The sequence below is a fragment of the Labrus bergylta genome, chromosome 16 (genome assembly GCF_963930695.1).
Source record: "Labrus bergylta chromosome 16, fLabBer1.1, whole genome shotgun sequence".
In the NCBI taxonomy this organism is placed as follows: Eukaryota; Metazoa; Chordata; class Actinopteri; order Labriformes; family Labridae; genus Labrus; species Labrus bergylta.
This window is the reverse complement of record NC_089210.1, coordinates 22,371,365-22,390,075: the sequence shown is the minus strand read 5'-3', so window position 1 is coordinate 22,390,075 and position 18,711 is coordinate 22,371,365. Positions and strand designations below refer to the sequence as shown.

At 43.6% G+C, this 18,711-nt stretch overlaps 1 protein-coding gene across 3 annotated transcripts in view; it reads right to left on the bottom strand.

Moving 5' to 3' along the window:
* Positions 1-263: 263 nt before the first annotated feature.
* glis2b (GLIS family zinc finger 2b) overlaps positions 264-18,711 on the bottom strand; it is a 28,574-nt gene continuing 10,126 nt past the window's right edge. For 2 of the 3 annotated variants that reach the window (XM_020648466.3, XM_065964485.1), the window contains exons 2-7: positions 8,836-9,037; positions 8,360-8,490; positions 6,836-6,991; positions 6,583-6,716; positions 6,365-6,483; positions 264-5,677 (exon numbers count right to left, since the gene is read on the bottom strand). In XM_020648466.3, the coding sequence (XP_020504122.1) occupies positions 4,941-5,677; positions 6,365-6,483; positions 6,583-6,716; positions 6,836-6,991; positions 8,360-8,490; positions 8,836-9,013 (1,455 nt within the window). In that variant the 5' untranslated portion in view covers positions 9,014-9,037 and the 3' untranslated portion in view covers positions 264-4,940. The remainder of the gene's footprint in view (positions 5,678-6,364; positions 6,484-6,582; positions 6,717-6,835; positions 6,992-8,359; positions 8,491-8,835; positions 9,038-18,711) is intronic. The other variant, XM_065964486.1, reaches the window with a different exon arrangement.

Sequence of the window (18,711 nt, the reverse complement as noted above, 5' to 3'; positions counted from 1 at the left end):
AAAAGGCAGAAAATTAATTTATGTTGCTGTTTCCAACTCCTGTAGATTTAAACACCTGAAACACTTCCCAGTGAGTGAAGCTGCAGCTGTTTGACTATTATTAATGCTCATATAATTGTTTTTATTCAGGTTAAGCTCTTTGGCCGCATCAGTTGTGCACATGTCTGTCTAAAAGGATCACAAACACATGTATTGTTTATGTTTGGGGTTATTTCCACATTTATGTGTCTGCATTGTACGTTTCAAACAGATGAAAACACAAGTTTTTATCAAATACAACTTTATTAAACATTTTTCTTTTCATTGACATTATTATCAATATCGTAATAAAATTCCTCTAAAACAGGAGAACACCGCTATGTTGTACCAATTGGAGACTTTTACAACTCTAAAATTCTGCATGTTCAACCACAGAACATGATGCCAGGAAAAAATATATTTTCATATAATCATTTTTTATTCATATAGTGTATAGCTTCTATATTTTACCCTATAGTAAAAAGGCACTTGGAAAAATTAAAATACTGACAATAATATCTCACAAATGTGCAAAAAACATAACTTGGAACAGGCCTCGCATGGCCTTAGTCTTATCATTAACCCTTTGTGCAACACTGTGGCACTTCAGTCAATGGCACCCTTTACATTGACAAGAAATAGCTAGCTAACGCAAATTCTGTGCCCTGGATTTCAGCTCCACTTTTCATAGTGTTAAGTTAGGGTAACTTTTAAAATCTCCATGAGCAAGTACCAGTTTTACAAGTTCAAAAATATAAGACTTTCAATTCAGCAATTTTAGTAGCTGAAGATGATTTTAACAATTATTCTTGGTTCCCAAAACAACTGATGTGTAACGCTTTACATTGAGTGAGGACTTGGTAGCATCCGCATATCTACATAAACTATGAGGGGAACAAAAGTGCAGTTTTTTACAGACTGAGCTCAAAGGGTTAATGGATCATACAGCTTATTTAATATGGAAATGTTGTGGACCCTGGAAGGATCCGTGTCATATTTTTCAGCTTTCTGCTGTCGTACTGAGTTTTGTCCCTGGCTTCAACCTGCAGAGGGACAGATAGACAGGCAGGGAGGAGGAGGAGAGCCGCTGCATCTGTGGGTTTCACTGTTGCCACGGAAACCATGTCTAGCCTACTTAACACCTGTTTCTGATGACATCACAGACCAGAATGGTCCACTCAGAACGAGATATGGTCTCCGATACCCAGACTGAACCCAGAGACATGGCTGGTGGTGTGTATGATGGGTGGGGGAGTGTTTAGATAATGATGATGACTAAGAGTTACTGAGGCAGAAACATATATATGCAGTTCATCTCTTATGTGAATCATATGGACAGACTGACACAGAGCTCCTCCTCTGACATGGGGGGGGGTGTTGTTTTTGTTGACTGTGATGCAGCTTGTTAACTCGTCTGTTTGCTGAGTCTCTGGTGGGGGGGAGTTGAGCCTTTTGGGTTTAATCTTTAAAAAAAGAGGGAAAAATAAACCCAGAGGGCAGACAGAGTTCAGTGGCCTAGTTTTCCTCAGGCTGGTATGCCTGTGACTGGCTGCCACATTGGACGCAGCACAGCCAGTGACTTCAGAGCTGAGACACCGTTTGGCAGATGGGACTGCAGCCGCACAGCTCTCCTCTCCTCTCCTCTGCCTCTTTTCCTCTGCTGGCACAAAGCCTCTTTCTCATCATCATTCAGGCAATCCTGTCTCTCCATGTTATCAACCTCTTACAGTCTGTGTTATTCGTCTCTGGTTTTGCTTTACTTGACTGAAGAATTTAGAGTCGACAAAGGTAGCTCAAAATCTTTTTTGCCTCAAGATATTTTGGTAATGACACCTTAAACAGACGTGTATCTTATATGAACACATCCTCTCTAAATGACCTTCAGTGCACTAATGTGATTGTCATGTAAGAATGGAATATCAATCAGTCCTCTCAGTACCCTAGCGCAGTGGTTCCCAACCGTTTGGTTTACAATGCCTAAAAACAAAGCACTGTTAAATAATGTCGACTGTACTGTACTTTTGACCTGAAATCCACATTAATGGCCATAGTTTTCAAATACTGTTGCCAGCAATTAATCGAATAAGTATTTTTTCCCCTCTTACATTGTTTCATTTTAAGAGTCTACAGGCACGCTGGTAGAGCTGTGAGGCTCTTTAAGAAGAGTTCAAAGTGACAGTGTAACCAGCTGATGGTTGTCAGGTAGCGTTTACTTTGTTGAACATTTAAATTTATACTACTAGCACTGAGATCTCTGCTAATTGGAATGTACTCTGTGAAAATTTGAGGTTGATGGGAATGTCAAACTTTTTTCCAGTTGTTTGGTGATGAAAATGTAGGAAAAGTTCAATTTCTCACCCGATGATGGTGCCATATAAAATGTTGAAGGGATCACTAACGCTGTAACAATGCGTCCTGAGAGGAACATTAATGTAAGTTGTACAAAGCCAACCTCATGGTGCTGCTGTGAATAGATATGAAAAGTCATTACAGTTCAACTACTTGGCACTGTGGATGTGTTAATATTTGAACATTATTTTAGTTTTTGAAGCAGTAACATCTCCTGTGGTTTAGTACCTGCCTTCCTTCTGATTCCTTGATCATCACACACCTGCCCTTCATTATGTCATCAATCAACACCGGTTTCACACTCCCTTGTTACCCTGCCAGTTGATTCACTGTTTTCTAGATATTTACTGATATTGTTTTTAATAGTTTTCCCTTTCTTTTTTGCCTGTCCTCTGACAGGATTTGTTAAGTTAACTTTAAATCCAAATTATTCCCATACACCCAAGTTTGGAAACCACTGCCCTAGAGAACCACCAAAACTTCTCCCTCGCCGTCCTCTCCTCAAGCATCTTTTTAGAGACTCATCGTGAACAGCAGAAAGCTGAGTGTCGAGCAGTCGTCTCAGAACACAAGAAGCAACTTCAACATCAGCAAAAAAAAAAAAATGTCTCGTCTGAACAACAGCAATAAAAATACAAATCAGAACAACAATATAAAACAGCAATAACTGATTATTTCTAAGACGGGGTAAGACTCGGTGATGGAAAAGTAGGACCTCAACATTGGCAGATGGGTAGAGGAGAGATGGAGGCAAAAGAAGAGAGAGGAGGGTAGTCAGTGTTACAGTTTCTTGAGGGAATGTTCCTTGTGTTGCGATTACCCTCTCCTGCTCCCTGACTTCTCCTCTGTGCAGTCAACATCATGCATGCATTAGTGTTTAGCAACACAAGCCTGGAGGGACCCCGGCAGCAGACTTAAGAAGAAAAGTTTTTTTTAAAATGACAGAACAATGAATTGGCAGTAACATTGTGTAAAAAATGTAAGGATTAAAGTGTGTGGTAAGTGCATGTTGACTGCTTAATCGAACCATGATACGAGTTTTCCCAGAAGTCTAATTAGTCTTTTCTTTTTGTCCTTTTTGCCCCTTTGGACAGAGTAAAATGAGGCAGTTTGGAATAGTGTGGCTTCCTAGTCAGTCCAGCTGCATGTGGCTTTAAGTGCATCATCACCCCTTCTGTGGCAAGACAAGTACATCCCCCTTTCCCCTCTCCAGGTATTTTATGCTCTGCATGGGACATGTTGAACTTGGGGCAAAACTTCAGCCCACATGGCTAAGTTGGGATTCAACTGGATGACCACCTGTTTTTCACAGCTGGTTTTGGGTCAGGTCACTTTTTTTAAAGACACAACACACTAGTGTTAATCCCCACAGTGGCCCTTTCATGCTCAAACTGGCTGTGTTGATTCAATTACGGGAAAGCAGCTGGACAATCCAAAAGTGAAACAGTGCAAGTTCTGTAGATGGCAAGCAGGATGTTGTGTATCGTGTCCAGCCAGAAGGGGGAGCCAGATGCACTTGTGCCTTACATTTCGCTTGAGTAAAAGAGGAAGTGATGATTGGTCATAGTCAGGTGATAGAACACCATTTGTCTGTGTGAAGTCCTCTGTTTGCTCTGTGCCCAAAAAGCCCCTAGTCTGCGAGCCCGGCACACATTCTTGTTGGTCACCCTCCCCAAACTGGGGACAGATTGTCAAAAGTGCTCATTCCCAGTTAATGATACACTGGGGGAGCTGAGAGGTTAGCAGCAGTTGAGGTTTCAATACTATAAACCAGTTGACACTATTAAGTGCTGTGTTTAATGGAACTGTCTCAGAGCTGAAAATCCAAGACAGTTTGAGTTCACTTGCTTTGGTATGGCAAGCCTGTCTGAATCATATTAATCACAGCAGCCTGTGAAAAATAGGTCATAACTTTAAAATCAAGCATGGAGAATCTTCCTATTACGTGCGTCTTAGCCTAACGTGAGAGCGTCATTTAGTTTCATGGTGTTTCTTTCTCACAGCTAAGCTACATGCGCACTGTCATGAGGAACATATGTCATATAAATACTTATCAATGAATCCGGACTTTTGTAAGAACACAGAGCAATAAGACTTTCATGGTCCCTGTCCACAGAAGCAGCAGAAAGGAATGAATAAAGTACAAAATACAAGAGGAGCCCGTTGTCAGGCCTTGTGATAGAAATACAGAACCATATTTTCTTGGGCCCCAAGTTTTGTTTCCCATTAAACAAGAGGCTTGCGTTGTATACTTAGTCCTTGTGAGGTGTAGTGTTAGCTATTGTTTTGCTATTAAGTTTCTCTAGATTTCCCCTTTTCCAACCCCTCTCTGAAATGCATTGTCTGGATTTGATTGTGCGAGCTGATCCTTCTCACCTTTGACCGCCTGTACCCCCACTATGTCGTTCACCCTCCCATCCCAACCCCCTGAGCTCCTCTGGAATGTGTGTGTGTGTGTGTGTGTGTGTGTGTGTGTGTGTGTGTGTGTGTGTGTGTGTGTGTGTGTGTGTGTGTGTGTGTGTGTGTGTGTGTGTGTGTGTGTGTGTGTGTGTGTGTGTGTGTGTGTGTGTGAATCAGTTGACCACAGCTGGCTTGAGCACCACGGTGCCTGGAGGGATGACCACCCAGGACAGGGGATCATGAGCTCCTCCTGTGGATAGGTTCAGGACCCCCCCAGTCACCTCGTTCCTGGCCTCCTCACCCCGGCCCTTCTTCCCTTGCTGACCTTGGGCCCTGCGCTCAGATGAGGCCCCCAGCATTGGCACCATGGACAGGCCGAGGGCAGAGGAGGGGAATGCAGAGGAGAGCAGAGAGGACTTGGCCAGGCCCAGATGAGAGCCGTTAAAGGACAGGATGGATGTGCCCCCCAGGCCGCCTTGAGGTGAGCTGGGGCAGCCCAGTGTGCTAAGGTCCAGGGGCCGAGGACTTATCGGGGACATTGGCAGGCCACCACCAAAACCCTGCAGAGCATGGCCTCCAAGGAGAGCCGCACCTGGGATGATAATGTGTGCTGCGCTGACGTAGGACAGGTCTGATTCCTTCCCCACATCGCTGGCAAGCCCTCCACTCTGGCTACCTCTGAGCAGAGAGCCCACCCCGCCTGGGGAGCCCTGCTCCTGAGCCACAAAGTGCCCATGGGCCTTGATGTGCTTGCGGAGAGAGCTGGGGTCTGTGTAGCGCTTCAGGCAGCCAACCATCTTGCAGTAGTAGGGCTTGTCCACGTAGTGCGTGCGTGTGTGCTTGAAGCGGTCGCTGGAGTTGGAGTACCGCTTGTTGCATCCCTCATAAGGACAAATGTAGGGCTTCTCACCTGCAGAGAGGAAAAAGTATGCAATTTTTTCTTAAATTGGGAAAATGTAAGTAGCTTAGATTGAAAATCCATTTCTTTTTAAAGCCTTTATATGGAACTTTCAGAATAGATTTTCAGACCAAAACAAATGCTCTTTTTGGACACATCTCCTTTATTCCTCAGCTGCCTCTTCCCCCCCTGCCTCCACACTTTCCTGTAATGTCTGTAGCCCTTCACAGATTGCAATTCCACAACGGCACTGTAACAAGGTTCCACTGCCATTAGGCATTTGGATGCACTCATTGCATCTATACAGCAAAAATTGGTCACCCAGTTTGTGGTTTCACATTGCATTTCGGTGTCGTGGAAGCGTGAGACTCACCGCGGGAGCTGTGTCAGTCAGAGTGGCAGACCGAGTGTGAACATACATACACTCAGACATGACCACACACACACACACACACGTACTGACGACCTGCCGTCTGCAATGTTACACATCGCCACCTTCTTCCCCCCATTACTCCTCTGTTACTAACTCTGATGGCGGCTCAGGGTCTGAATGACTTTGCACCGCCATGCTGCCTCCGTGTGTTGCACATGGCATAACAAGGGTAGGCTATATTTGAATTTGGCCGTACTAATATTAAGAACATTGCATAGGCTCAAAATAATTCTTATTTTAAAAGCAAACAAATATCCACCACTGACCTGTGTGTGATCTGTTGTGTATCTTGAGGTTCTCCAGGCGTGAGAAGCTCTTGTTGCAGGTGGGACAGCGGTGAGGCTTCTCGTTAGTGTGGGTGCGGATGTGGATGAGCATCTTGTACCTGCAGCCCCACAAAAATCCAAACATTACGGTGAGTTCCTTTTAAATTCTCCCCTTAAACGTGCACTTCATAAATCACCAAAGCAGAGGATTTTCCTACCTAGCATTGAATCCCCTCCCTTTGCGAGCACAGCCCTCCCAATGACAGCAGTACCCAGAATCCTTTTCAGGTTTCACATGGAAGTCGTTGACATGATCCACCAGGTCTTGCAGGGAGTCGAAAAGCAGATGGCACTAGAGGAAGGAAAACATTATGTAAAATGTATCTTTGAGACAATAAAGCTGTTCTGCTCCAATCCAGAATTGACTGCAACAGGGTCATACATGAGTTTCTTTTACTTCCGGGGTCTTACCTTCTTCCAGTGGCAGGCCAGTTGTTCATCTGCTGAGAGGTCAGGAGAGGCTCTCTTGTCGCTTGTCTGGCCAATGAACATGGAGGATGGCAGGTGAAGTCCTGCCCCTGCTCCGATTGGCACGAAAAACTGAAAGGCCTGTGAGATGTGAGAATTCTGATCACCCAAAACAAAAACAGACAATGAGGCAACAGGGTTATTCATCCAATGCACAGAAATGAAAGACACATGCACAACCTTTGCTTTGGTTCATTTGGGTTTGTCGTTCTGCAAGAAAATACAGTATACCTGAACAGCCTAGTGGGTGCATTCTAAGTCTTTTTAACAGTTAAATCATCTGTGAAGCTGGAAGTATAGACACAAACGTCTTTGTCAATGCTGTACAGAATTGCTGATCTCATCTTTCTTTAAAAAAAAAAAAATCCACTTCACTTTTTGTCATGTAGCCTCCTGCTGTGTGCTACAAACCTCCCTACAGCCCTGAGCTCGACATGAGAGCTGTAAGATCCACTGAACCACTGCTGGGGCTCAGAGGAATTATGCACTGGCTCACACCTTTACTCAAACACACACTTTTTATTGCAACTTAGCTCGTGCTGAAAACAGAGGAGCGTTATGATGAAAAGTAGCATTTAAATATAAAGTGACCCATAAGAGTGAGCTGCCTTACGGGCTTATGAAGGCACAGAGAAAGAGAATAAGGATTGGATCACAATAATGGGGCTGTCTCGTCTTCCTCAGCTATGTTAGAAATGTGTATCTGAGAAATTTCATAAAACGAGACCAATCCCCTGCACTTGGCTCTGCCTCTGCATGCAGAACTATGTGAGCTGCTTTGTGAGATGCTGTACGGGAGAGAACATGTGAGTGTGTGCAGCTGTTCTTCCAAACACTTACTTTTGTGTGTGCATCCACTGTGTATAGCAGTGTGTGTCATGGCGGGGTCAGGGGCTATCTAGGACTTAGTTGTGGGCTAAATGATCCCAGCCAGTGTCTCTTTATTCAATTGGTAGCGAATTGAATTAGGCGGCGTGAGGTCTGCATGGCTGTACCTTGACTGAAATCTGATTATACATGTACCAAACACTCACACACATGCACATTTGCAGGCACACACACGTCATGCCTGCGAGGCCACTGAGTGCAGACAGAGGTACTTGTTTGGGACACAAGAGGTGTTTGATAAGAGTCCCCCCCCCCCCTCACACACACAGAAACCTCCCACCCCGTGCAAAGCCTGATTCCCTTATGGAGAGTTTGACACAACCCCATGTTGTTCCTGATTTGCTGACCTCAGCAGGTTGAGTCACTCTCTGCTAAAGACAGGAAAGAGTTGGCCACTCAGTCATGAAAGACTGTTTTTCTTAGAGGTAAATAAAGACTAAATATGAGACAGAAAAAGACATAAAGTAAAGGGAATGGTTAGCAACATAAAATCAGGTAAACGCTACCACGCTGTGAACCACCGTGCTGGTGTGTAGGTGTGTGCGATGTGTGTGTGTGTTCAATCTCGGTATAGCTCACCCCTGAGGAGACATAGTTGCCGTTTGTCATTTCTGGAGAGCTGGGGGTGTGGCGAGAGGAGGGAGACATGCTCAGGTCCACCGCAGGAGGGGTGGGGGTGTCTGTTCGGTCATGAGGGACCACCTGCACACCTGAGAAACAAACACACACACATAAACATCTGTCAGGGAGACGAACTACCAGACTGATCTGATGCGGGGGCGCTGGTCTCACTGTATCCTATTTTGTCAAAAAATAATGTGTTGCCTGGAAATATGTACAGACAATCGTTCCTCAGAGGATGATCTTTGGTGACTTTAGTCAGGCATTTCTTTTTTGTCTGCCAAATATATTCATAACCTGTTTTGGAGTAAACATTGATTTATATTACACCTGCTGCACTACATTTTGCTGTGTCATCACATCGTTGTGTTCAATTCTCTCTAACCGCCACTGTGCTTAAATGCAGCCTAACAGAGTCTTGCTATGTTACGTACCTGTGCGTGGAGATGCTGGCGAGGCGGGCTCTATGACTGCCGTGCCATCATCCGCCATGCGTAGCTGGCGAGCTCGCTTGGGGTGCAGCGGAGAAAGCAGGGGCGAACGCGCCCCCTTGTCCCGCCCGTTGGCCCGCCGAGGGAGCTTCAGGTCCAGGGGCTCGTCCAGGGACAGCATGACCGCAACCCGCCGACCTCCCACCTGCACAAACACAAACAGAGGGGCGGAGTTAAGCCGAGAGGGGCCTTGAAAGGAAAGCCTGGTTTTCATACGACAACATTTAGAAATAAAATGTTCAATTCAAGTGTGAAAAAGTGACAAACTGCAGACAGATTCTCACACCTGCAACATTTTTCACGTGAACGTTGTTGAAAGTTTCTCACATTCCACAATACCACTGGGTAAGAAATACTCAACCCAACAATGACCAAACAGACATAGTCGTAAACTGAAACACTGAGTAAGCCAAAGAAAAATAAACACACACACACACACACACACACACACACACACACAGAGATCTGTGTGACCCCTCCTCTTTCCCCATGTTGACCTTTGCACACACACTCTTCTTGAGGAATGTCTACAATCCAATCCATATGGTCACCTTCTCCACCAGCCCCGCTTCACCCCAACCCTCGGCCAGTCACATCACCTCCCCCCCCCCCATCACAGTGTGCACCTTCAGACCCCATGGACCTTTGAGACCCCACCGGCAGCCCCCCAGGCCTGTCAGTCCAGCTGCATCGCTGCAACCACCTCCTCCTTCCTCCAAACACACTGACCTCTGGACCCTGCCTGAGGGCTGTGGGCAGGATGCTTCATCTAGCTGTCATTTTCAGTTCCAGTTGTAGCTTTTCTCTGCCACCGGACTGACACAAGTAAATGTGGGAAGCAAGGAAATAAAAATACAGTTTTCTGTACTGTACTCGGCATTTACTTACTTTTATTCTCAACATTCTCATACACATTTATTTTCACTCCTTGCATTTGAAAAGCAGGGTTGTTCATTTCGCTTCAGTCCAATAATAATATTCAGAGTCATTTAGCAAAAAACTACAGAGCCAAACACCCGGAAGAACCCTGTTAGTTGCCGGTATCGTCAAATCATGCTTGCAGCATCAGAAACAAACATAACAGGTTGATAAAAGTGAGAAAACCTCCTTTAGAAATGAACTTTTTTGAAGTAAACACTTTCCCTCAAGTCAGACCCCTAAAGCGAGTGTGTCAATAAGGTTTGAGACTATTGTTCTTCATCCAGCAGGTACTGCTTCACACATACAGGCAGTGCTAGTACTGTACTGCTGGTTTACAGCCAAGCTCTCCATTCAACACAATGTGTTAGGGTTCACTGCACCTTCTCACCACGCACATTTCCTCAAAGCATTTTCCATCTAAACACACACACACACACACACAGTTGCATGGTGTCCTATATATCTCTCCAGTTCATGTGGAAAAGCTCCCAGTGTGCATGTACCCACACACACACACACACACACACACACACACACACACACACACACACACACACACACACACACACACACACACACACACACACACACACACTAAAGTAATTAATCAAACTGTAATTTCAACAAATTCACCCTTCCTCCCTGTCCCTCACACACATACCCACACACACTCATAGGAGCTGTGGTTGGTGGTGAATGGCAGGCTTTGAGAGCGACTGGCCAGGGGCCACATGAGAAGCTCTTGTGTCTGCGAGGCACGGAGCACAGAGGTCACCAGGTTCACCAGCCCTACCAGGGAAGGCCACCAGCTCACACACACACACACACACACACACACACACACACACACATATATAGGGGGTGGTGTATTGGGGGTGTACAGACTCAGTCAGTCATAGATAAAATGATGATACACACATGTACTGACGGGAGCAGAGGAACATACTGTTTGATCATGTACACAGAGCAGCATTATGGTATTATCAGAGAGATCTCTCTGTCCCCATGCGTTTATATCCACTGATGCTCCTCACATGTACAGAAAAAAAACATTGTGGGACAAGTAGCCATCGTTTTTTTTTTATCTGATTAGAGACGGAAATGAGAAGCACATGACCCACGGGCCCCTCTTGATGTGTAGTATAAAATGACTTAACACCAAAATGTCAGTTATAATAAACACAGAGAGCAGGAAAACCCCCGAGATATTTGCTTTTTCTGAAGACATTTCCAACTATTTAAATATTCCAGTAACAAAATCAAACACATCACCACTAGAGGGTTTCAAATTTCATTTTTTGTATATCCATGGCTTATGTGTCTTTATCATGTTCAATAACAGAGTGAAAACACTGAATTAATAAAGTATGTTCTTCTTCTTCTTCATCTTCTAATAACTGTTCCGATTCCCTTCATATTACTAAATGTACCCATTCAAACTGCTAACCACATCAATATCTTTAGAAACACTGAATGGATTGTTTTAAACTGGGTGAACTTTGTAATGATAAAGGAGGGAGGAGTATATACTGTTACTTGCTCAATGTTCTTTTTGACCATAGAGAGTTTGTTATGAGGTTAAAGTCATTAGCTGTGAAATAAACCTGTTCAGATCAGTCAGAGTCGATATGATATGAGCTGTGGTTTATACCACATTTCTTTTCTCTCTTCCTCTCCCTTCTTTCCCCCTCTGGTCTAACTTACTGTAGCTCTCATTGCACAGACTGCCAAGGTCTCTGGCTTTATTGTTTGTCTAAAATAGCAGAAAATCGCCTGTCATCCACTCTAACCGAGTAAAGCCTTCACCCCGAGGCACAGACCAGGAATCAGCTTAACCTTGCTTCAATCCTTCTCTCATCCATCCAAACAGAAAACTGGCCTTCCATCAGTTCTATAATCTGTGCAATAAAGCCCGAGGAACAGATATGGAACTTTTGGATCCATATATAACTCTGGAATATAAATCAATTTGGCACCTCAAATCACATGATCCTGCATCTCTCACAGAGAGATCAGCAGAGACACTAAAGGGGTCTCTGCACACAAAAGCTGCTCTCAGACGGCTCCTCCACGTGCAAACCATTACTTTATCTCCATAATGGACTGCATAGCTCATCTCTTCCTATTTATGGAGCCCCCATAGTTATCTCACTGCTCAAACAACAGCCAGTCTCATAATGTGTCCAGTCCATATATAATAGTGTTGTTATCATTCAGCTTGTTGCATGCTGTAGGGGAGTGAATGGGAGCTTAAATGAGCTGAATTCTGCCAGATTTTTCAATTTAAGCATGCAATTTATCCTTATTCACAAATGAAACTTGCTTTTCTGTTTAAAGGAAAAGAAGTAAACATTTAACTTCAACATGGCTGTAGTGAACAAATTATAAAGGGAAAGGTACATTTTAAGAATTTGTTGATCATTAAATACACATGAAACAAAAATAACTCGGCAACTCCCATACTGCAAATGTGAGAGAGATAGTGACAGGAGGGGGTATGAAAAATGTGGCAGAAAATGGCTGAATAAGTTGCATTTAATTGGAAAAATAACGGGTATAAAACCTTCTTCCATGTTAATAAGTGAAGATTAAAGGCTAGATTTGATGTAGAACATTCAAATATAAGCCCCCCCCCCCCAATTTACTACTCTCGTAATTTGTGTCAGTAAATAATAGCTTTGAAATCCTCATTAAGGGATGATGATTACTTTGTTTTGTGTACATTTGATTATTTATTATTTATATGACTGATCAATTGTGTGTGAAGAAAAAGGAAAAAGCTTCCGACACAACCCTGAGGAATAAGAAGGAAGAGGTCTGTGTTCCGATTTTGGTCGACTCTGTGCTGCATCGTGTGTGTGTGACTTCACTGTCAAATAACTTTTTGGAAAGAAACGAAAAATGAAAAAAAAAAAATTCCCTTGAAACGATCGTGGACTTCTGAGAAGCTCCGCAGGCCATTAATATCTACAATACCCACGACACCCCAGGCGATCCGTACCGCACTAATGTATTTCCAGTGGAGTCTGCCAGTGCACCTCCTGCTGATTCAGTCCATGCTGAATTTCACCTCAGCCCACCCTCATGATTCTGTCTTAGTGGACAAACATTAGCGACTGGCTTGGAAGTGACTCACAGACTGTGTTTCTTGGACTAAAGTTACGGGATCTCGACTGTATCCTCCAAACGGCCACGGTCACCGAGAGGGGGCTTGTGGGAAATGTGAGACAAAAGAGAAAGGGCAGGCAAGAGAAAAAGTGATACAGAGAGGGTTGAAGTGTGGTCTGTGTGTGTGCCTGCGTGATAGGTTAGTGTGTGTGTGTGTGTGTGTGTGTGTGTGTGTGTGTGTGTGTGTGTGTGTGTGTGTGTGTGTGTGTGTGTGTGTGTGTGTGTGTGTGTGTCTCGGTGGCGGATGGCTGTGAAGTTTGTGGAAGGGGTGTTGGCTGGCCCCCATGCAGACTTCCTTGCTCAGCCGTGGGGTCGACAGTCTCTCTGAAAGACGGCATTGTCCCCCCTGTGGGCCCTCTCTCTCTCTCTAACAGAGTAAACAGCGGCTGAACGGGCGAGAGAGACAGAAAGAGAGGAGAGGAAAGCAGGGATGACCAAAGGGGCCACAGTTAGGATATATACGAGGGTGAGGATGAAGGGAGGAGGAAGTGAGGGAGGAAGAGGAGTCCTGAAAGAGAGGTTTGTGTGTGTCCTATTTAGCAACCCCCCGTCATCTATTCCCCTGTGACCCCTTCCCAAACCCAGGCCTGTGCATCAGGACACCGCACTTTGATGAGGTATGATGTGAGTGTGTGTCTTTGTGTGTGCGTGTGTAATTTAGAGGTTGGGAATCTGCTGATGCAGGTCAAAGTAGGGCTACGTGATTCGACACCTCAAGGCTCAAACGGATCAGCATTGATCTTTAACCCCGCCTCGACCGATTGATCTTAAGTCTGATCTGATCTGAGGAGGATCAGGTTAGCCTGCTCCACCCGACGGTGCAGAAATGAGAGCCAACAAAAAGAATCAAAGCAAATGAAAACAGTGCAATATAAGATCATTTTGGTATTAGATTGTATTGTGTAATATTTCGTTTTGTGAGAAGGTTTCTGAGAGTGAAAGAATGTCTGTGTGTGTGTGTGTGTGTGCGTGTGTGTGTGTGTGCGTGTGTGTGCGTGTGTGCGTGTGTGCGTGTGTGCGTGTGTGTGACCCCCTCTGAGGTTGGCTGTAACTTAATCTGCCTCCTGCTGTGACCCTGGGAGGTGGTCTGTAGGAGGCAAGCCATCTCTCCCCAGGGCTCTTTGCTCTCTCTATTTTTCACTCTCACACACACACCAAGAAAAGGAGAGAAAGAACGTGGTGGGAACTTCTAAGAACAATCCTATAGTGTCATTTGTAGTTTTGAAACACTGAAAAATCATTCTGCAATTACAACTACTTGCAAGAGTGGTAATTCCTTCAAATTTAACGACACAAATCCCTATCTGTCTGAGGCATTGCACATCTTGTATTTTATTTATTTAATCAGGAAATTGACCCATTGAGATCAGGATCTCTTCCACGAGGCTGACCTGGCCAAAGAGGGCAGCAGCACACGTCATCACAGGGGTAATATGTAAAATGATTAATTAAAAGGTTAAAACAAAAGTCTATAATCGTGGCAAAAGGTTTGTTGTGTAGTAAACATGCACTAAATGTTTCCCACGATGTTAAAACCTAAAATAATTTTATCCAATAGTGCATCTTCCAGTGAAACAACTGACTCACCAAATTATAATTCAAAAGAGAGAATAAGGTGGTCAAGGAACTGTTAACATTTGCCAACATTACCAGAGGCTATTTTATAAGCATGAAATCCAACCATGAGTCAACGAGACTAAGAATGATTTTTGAATAAACCAGCTTTTTGCCTCTATCAGGCAGGATTTCTGAACTTTTACTAATTTTAAGAATATGCAGTAAGAAAATGAGATGTTTGAATTCATTACAATTTTTATCCTATACAATAATATCAAAGAATTCCATCCAATTATTTAACTGGATGGATGGATGATGAATGAATTGGTTGATATACATGACTAATATAATGTTAACATAACTCAAACTCAAATCTCAAACTGAAAAATAAGAAATCGCTTGTTGTTGTTAAATCTGCAGTGCAACACTTCAGTGACCACACTGTTTAGTAACTGTGTTTTTTGTTTGGTTTTGTCATCTTTGTGGTGAAGCAGTGTTGTTTAAAGCCCTGCAGCTGCAGCATGGATCGTGTCTAGACCTGCTGGTTTTTTACGTCCTCCAGGTGGGGAGGACAGGGTCAAAGGTGACTGACTGAGGTATGGGAGTGGCATGACCTCTGAGCCCTGACAGTCCGGTTTTACTTCTGCACCTTTGGCTAATAAACAAGTTAGAGAAATGAACAATTTGCCATTTTTAGGATGCGGAAAACCTACACAATAGTGTCCGAATCAAGACTCCAGTGTTGAAAAATGAAGCCAGTGCAAAAATTTAAACAAAAAAGTGTCCACTTGAGGCTGGCTCTAAAAGAAGAAGAAAACGCCATTAAGCTTATGTTAAAAAGTTGATTTCATTTTAATTGGATAAAAAACAGATTTTTTTTCTCAATAGCTCATTTATATGTTGATTTTTAAAAAAACTGTACAGGTATGTTTTTTTCCTCAACTCACCCATTTTGATTGTGTGAAGTTATTTATAAATCTGCATAATTAGGGGCGTGGCCGAGTTGATTGACAGTTGCTAGCGTTGTAGCTTTTTGCCAAGAGCTGAGGTACACTTCTTTGCCTGCTTCTTGATTGACAGAAAGTTAGTTGGAGTCAGCAATATAGCAGCCGCCATGGATGGGCTTTAATACACCTCTCCAGAAACCAATGGGTGACGTCACTGAGACTATACGTCCATGCAGTTATTTATACAGTCGATGGGCTGAATAAGCGGATTAAAGTGATCAAAGCAGTTGCACATTTCAAAGTAAAGTGAGTCTCATTTGAAGTTTCCCTTAAAGGAAAGATTTATGTGGATTCATATCAAAGTCAGATGAGATTAGGCAGACAAGGACGTGATGCAGAAAGTTTTACACTTTTGTCACAGACAATGACAGCGGACATAAAGGTACGTTGGGACAAGTAATGTCCAATATTTTTTTGTATTTTTGTGACTGATTTAGAGACACAAAAAACAGGCCCAAACATGGTCACTTTTTCACTCCCTCTTTTGTCACCACTGACGTTTCTTGAGGTAATAGCCGGTATGACCCCACCTCCGCTGACACATACGCACCCTAGCCGCAGCCCCCGCATACACCCTCCACCCCTCGCCCCTGATGGATCCCTCAACACACAAACACACGCAGCTGAGTTTTTTTTCCCCCCCTCTGCCTCTGTCCTCCTCAGCCAGCCGCCTCCTCAGACAGGAAACCTCAGTTTCCACTCCTCCTCCTCCTCCTCCTCCTCCTCCTCCTCTGGGCCTTGCATTCCCTCCTTCTCTTTATACTTTTACTCATTGCTTTTGTTTATCTCTCACATTTGTCGCTCTCTGAACTCCTTTGGTCTGTTGTTCAACACAAACTTACTCCCGCATCCCTCCCTGTTCTAAACTTGTTATTGCCAAGTGACTTCCCTTATTCACACCATTTATTCAAATAAATGAATGTTGTAAAAACAAATTCAGTTTTCATGCACCAAGTTTTCTTTTACTGTACATATAAACATCCTTCCTTTCCCCCTGTTGCATGAAGGCACACAGGATTGAACAGTGTTATGTAATAGCAGCATGCATGAGGCCATTGGGGAAGGGTAATTGAGGAAGAAGACAGTTTGTTGGAGCGCTGAAGTCAAGACGGCTGCACTACAGACACAGAGGGACACGTGCGTTCACATGCTTCAACTAGGACACAGTTAGATTAAATACATGACTGTATCACCACCAATTTTAAGAGTTTAAGCTTGAAAAATAAGAAGACAAAGATGAAAGGGAGGAGAGAGCGGTAAAAAATGTAATAAGATGGAATGAAAGGAGTAAGTGAGTGAAGGAAGGAAAGAAAAAGAAAGCGATAGATAGATTGAAGAAGGGAGGAGAGAGTGCAACAGGAAGCTTCTCAGCGAGCTACCGATGGCCTCCAGCCAGAGCGTTCAGACACTGAAGAATTCCAGGCAGAGGGCAGGCAGGGAGGGAAGGTGCCAGGAGGGAGGGAGAGAAGGGAGAGAGGGGAGGAGGGAGAGAAGGAGGAGGGCGGGGCACGCTTGTGGTTTGTTGTCAAAGAGGACTCCGAGATGAAAAAACAGAAACACACGCTTAAAGTGATCTCTCTCCGGGGTTGTACCGTCTGACGTTTGCTATCCTCAGGCAGTTTCTGTCCGTCTTGTGTTTTGTTTGGACATTTAGGTAAATCCTTTTCGTGATTGAGAGTGTTGGAATGTGACTTCACAAAATCTAAAGTAAAAGTATTTCACAGGTTGACAAGCGGCCTTTGAAGAGGGTATTATAGAATATAGAATAAGGAAATTAGATGCCATGTTGTGACTTAAAATGGATTCATTACTAGGTTAATTCATAGAAGAAAAAACTTTATGATGACTCAGGCGCAATCTCAAGCTCTGGAGAATGGTAATTATAGCACTATTTTTATGGAGTGTAACCGGCCAATGTGTCGGCTTCACTGAACATGAAAACATCCAAACAAAGAACAATTCAGTTGTTGCTTGAAAAGTTCAATCATGAACAGGCAGAAAAAGAAGCATTACAAGGACGCTAAAACAATCAGTTAATAGTTGATTATATAAAAAGATCCATAATCAAATGATTTAGCTCTTTCATGAGGCTGTTTTTCAACAATTTAAAAGCTGTATTAAAGGAATATCTTCGAGGTTTTGGACTGTTTTTGAACAAAATGACAAATTGTGACCTGGCTCTGAGGAATGGGCATGACATTTTTTGCACTATTTTTCATAAAGATTATATATATATATTTTGGACATTTAGGCCTTTCCCTGATGTGACAGATAGGAAGAGATAGAACATGTGAGGAGAGAGAGAGAGAGTGGGGGATGAGAGCACCTAACAGCGTCAGGATTGGAGGTCGAACCTGTGACGAGTGTAACACGAGACGCCTGCTCTACCAACTGAGCTACACGGATGCCCCACCCATTTATTTATTTATCAAACACCCATTTATTTTTTTATTGATTCATTCAGACTATTGGACAGGCACATTAGTCAACAGATGGAAGGAAGCAACATTTCTGCAATTCATTGCCGTGCTGCATGATAGACCTGCATGCATACTGGCATATAATATAAAATGTGCATTTTAAACCCCACAAATGTGGAGTGTTATGCAGAAAAGAAAAAACGTCATACCAGGCTACATCTAACATTAAAGGGAACGAGTGATGCCATATTATAATATGAGAAAAAACACTGAAGACGGACAAGACTATACAGCACAGCAATTCCCCGTAGTCTGGCATAAAGTGAGATTAGGCTACAAAATGATCTATAAACAGCCATCTGACTGAGATTTCACATTGTGTCCGAAAGCCTTATGGGCTGCTAAACCCGGGATTATCGCACGACACAGTGACCTGACTCGACTCTAGCATGGTCGGCTTGGGGAAAGGATGACAGCTGAATATCAAGGGAAGCCTGCATTGTCAGACGTATAAAATAATAGTTGCCTTTTGGGAATGCAAATTTGACTTCAATCTTTCAAATGAAATAAAAATCTAACAGAGTCTGCCTTCATACAAAGCCCTTGAGATGTCTTCTTTCACCCTGTTATTCATTTGAAGAGGACAGACCATGCTGCAGGGTACACATATCATTTGACAATCTGCTCTGCAATCAATTCAACTAGTTTGACAGAACAAATGAAAAGTGAAGAGCCAGGTTTGAGAG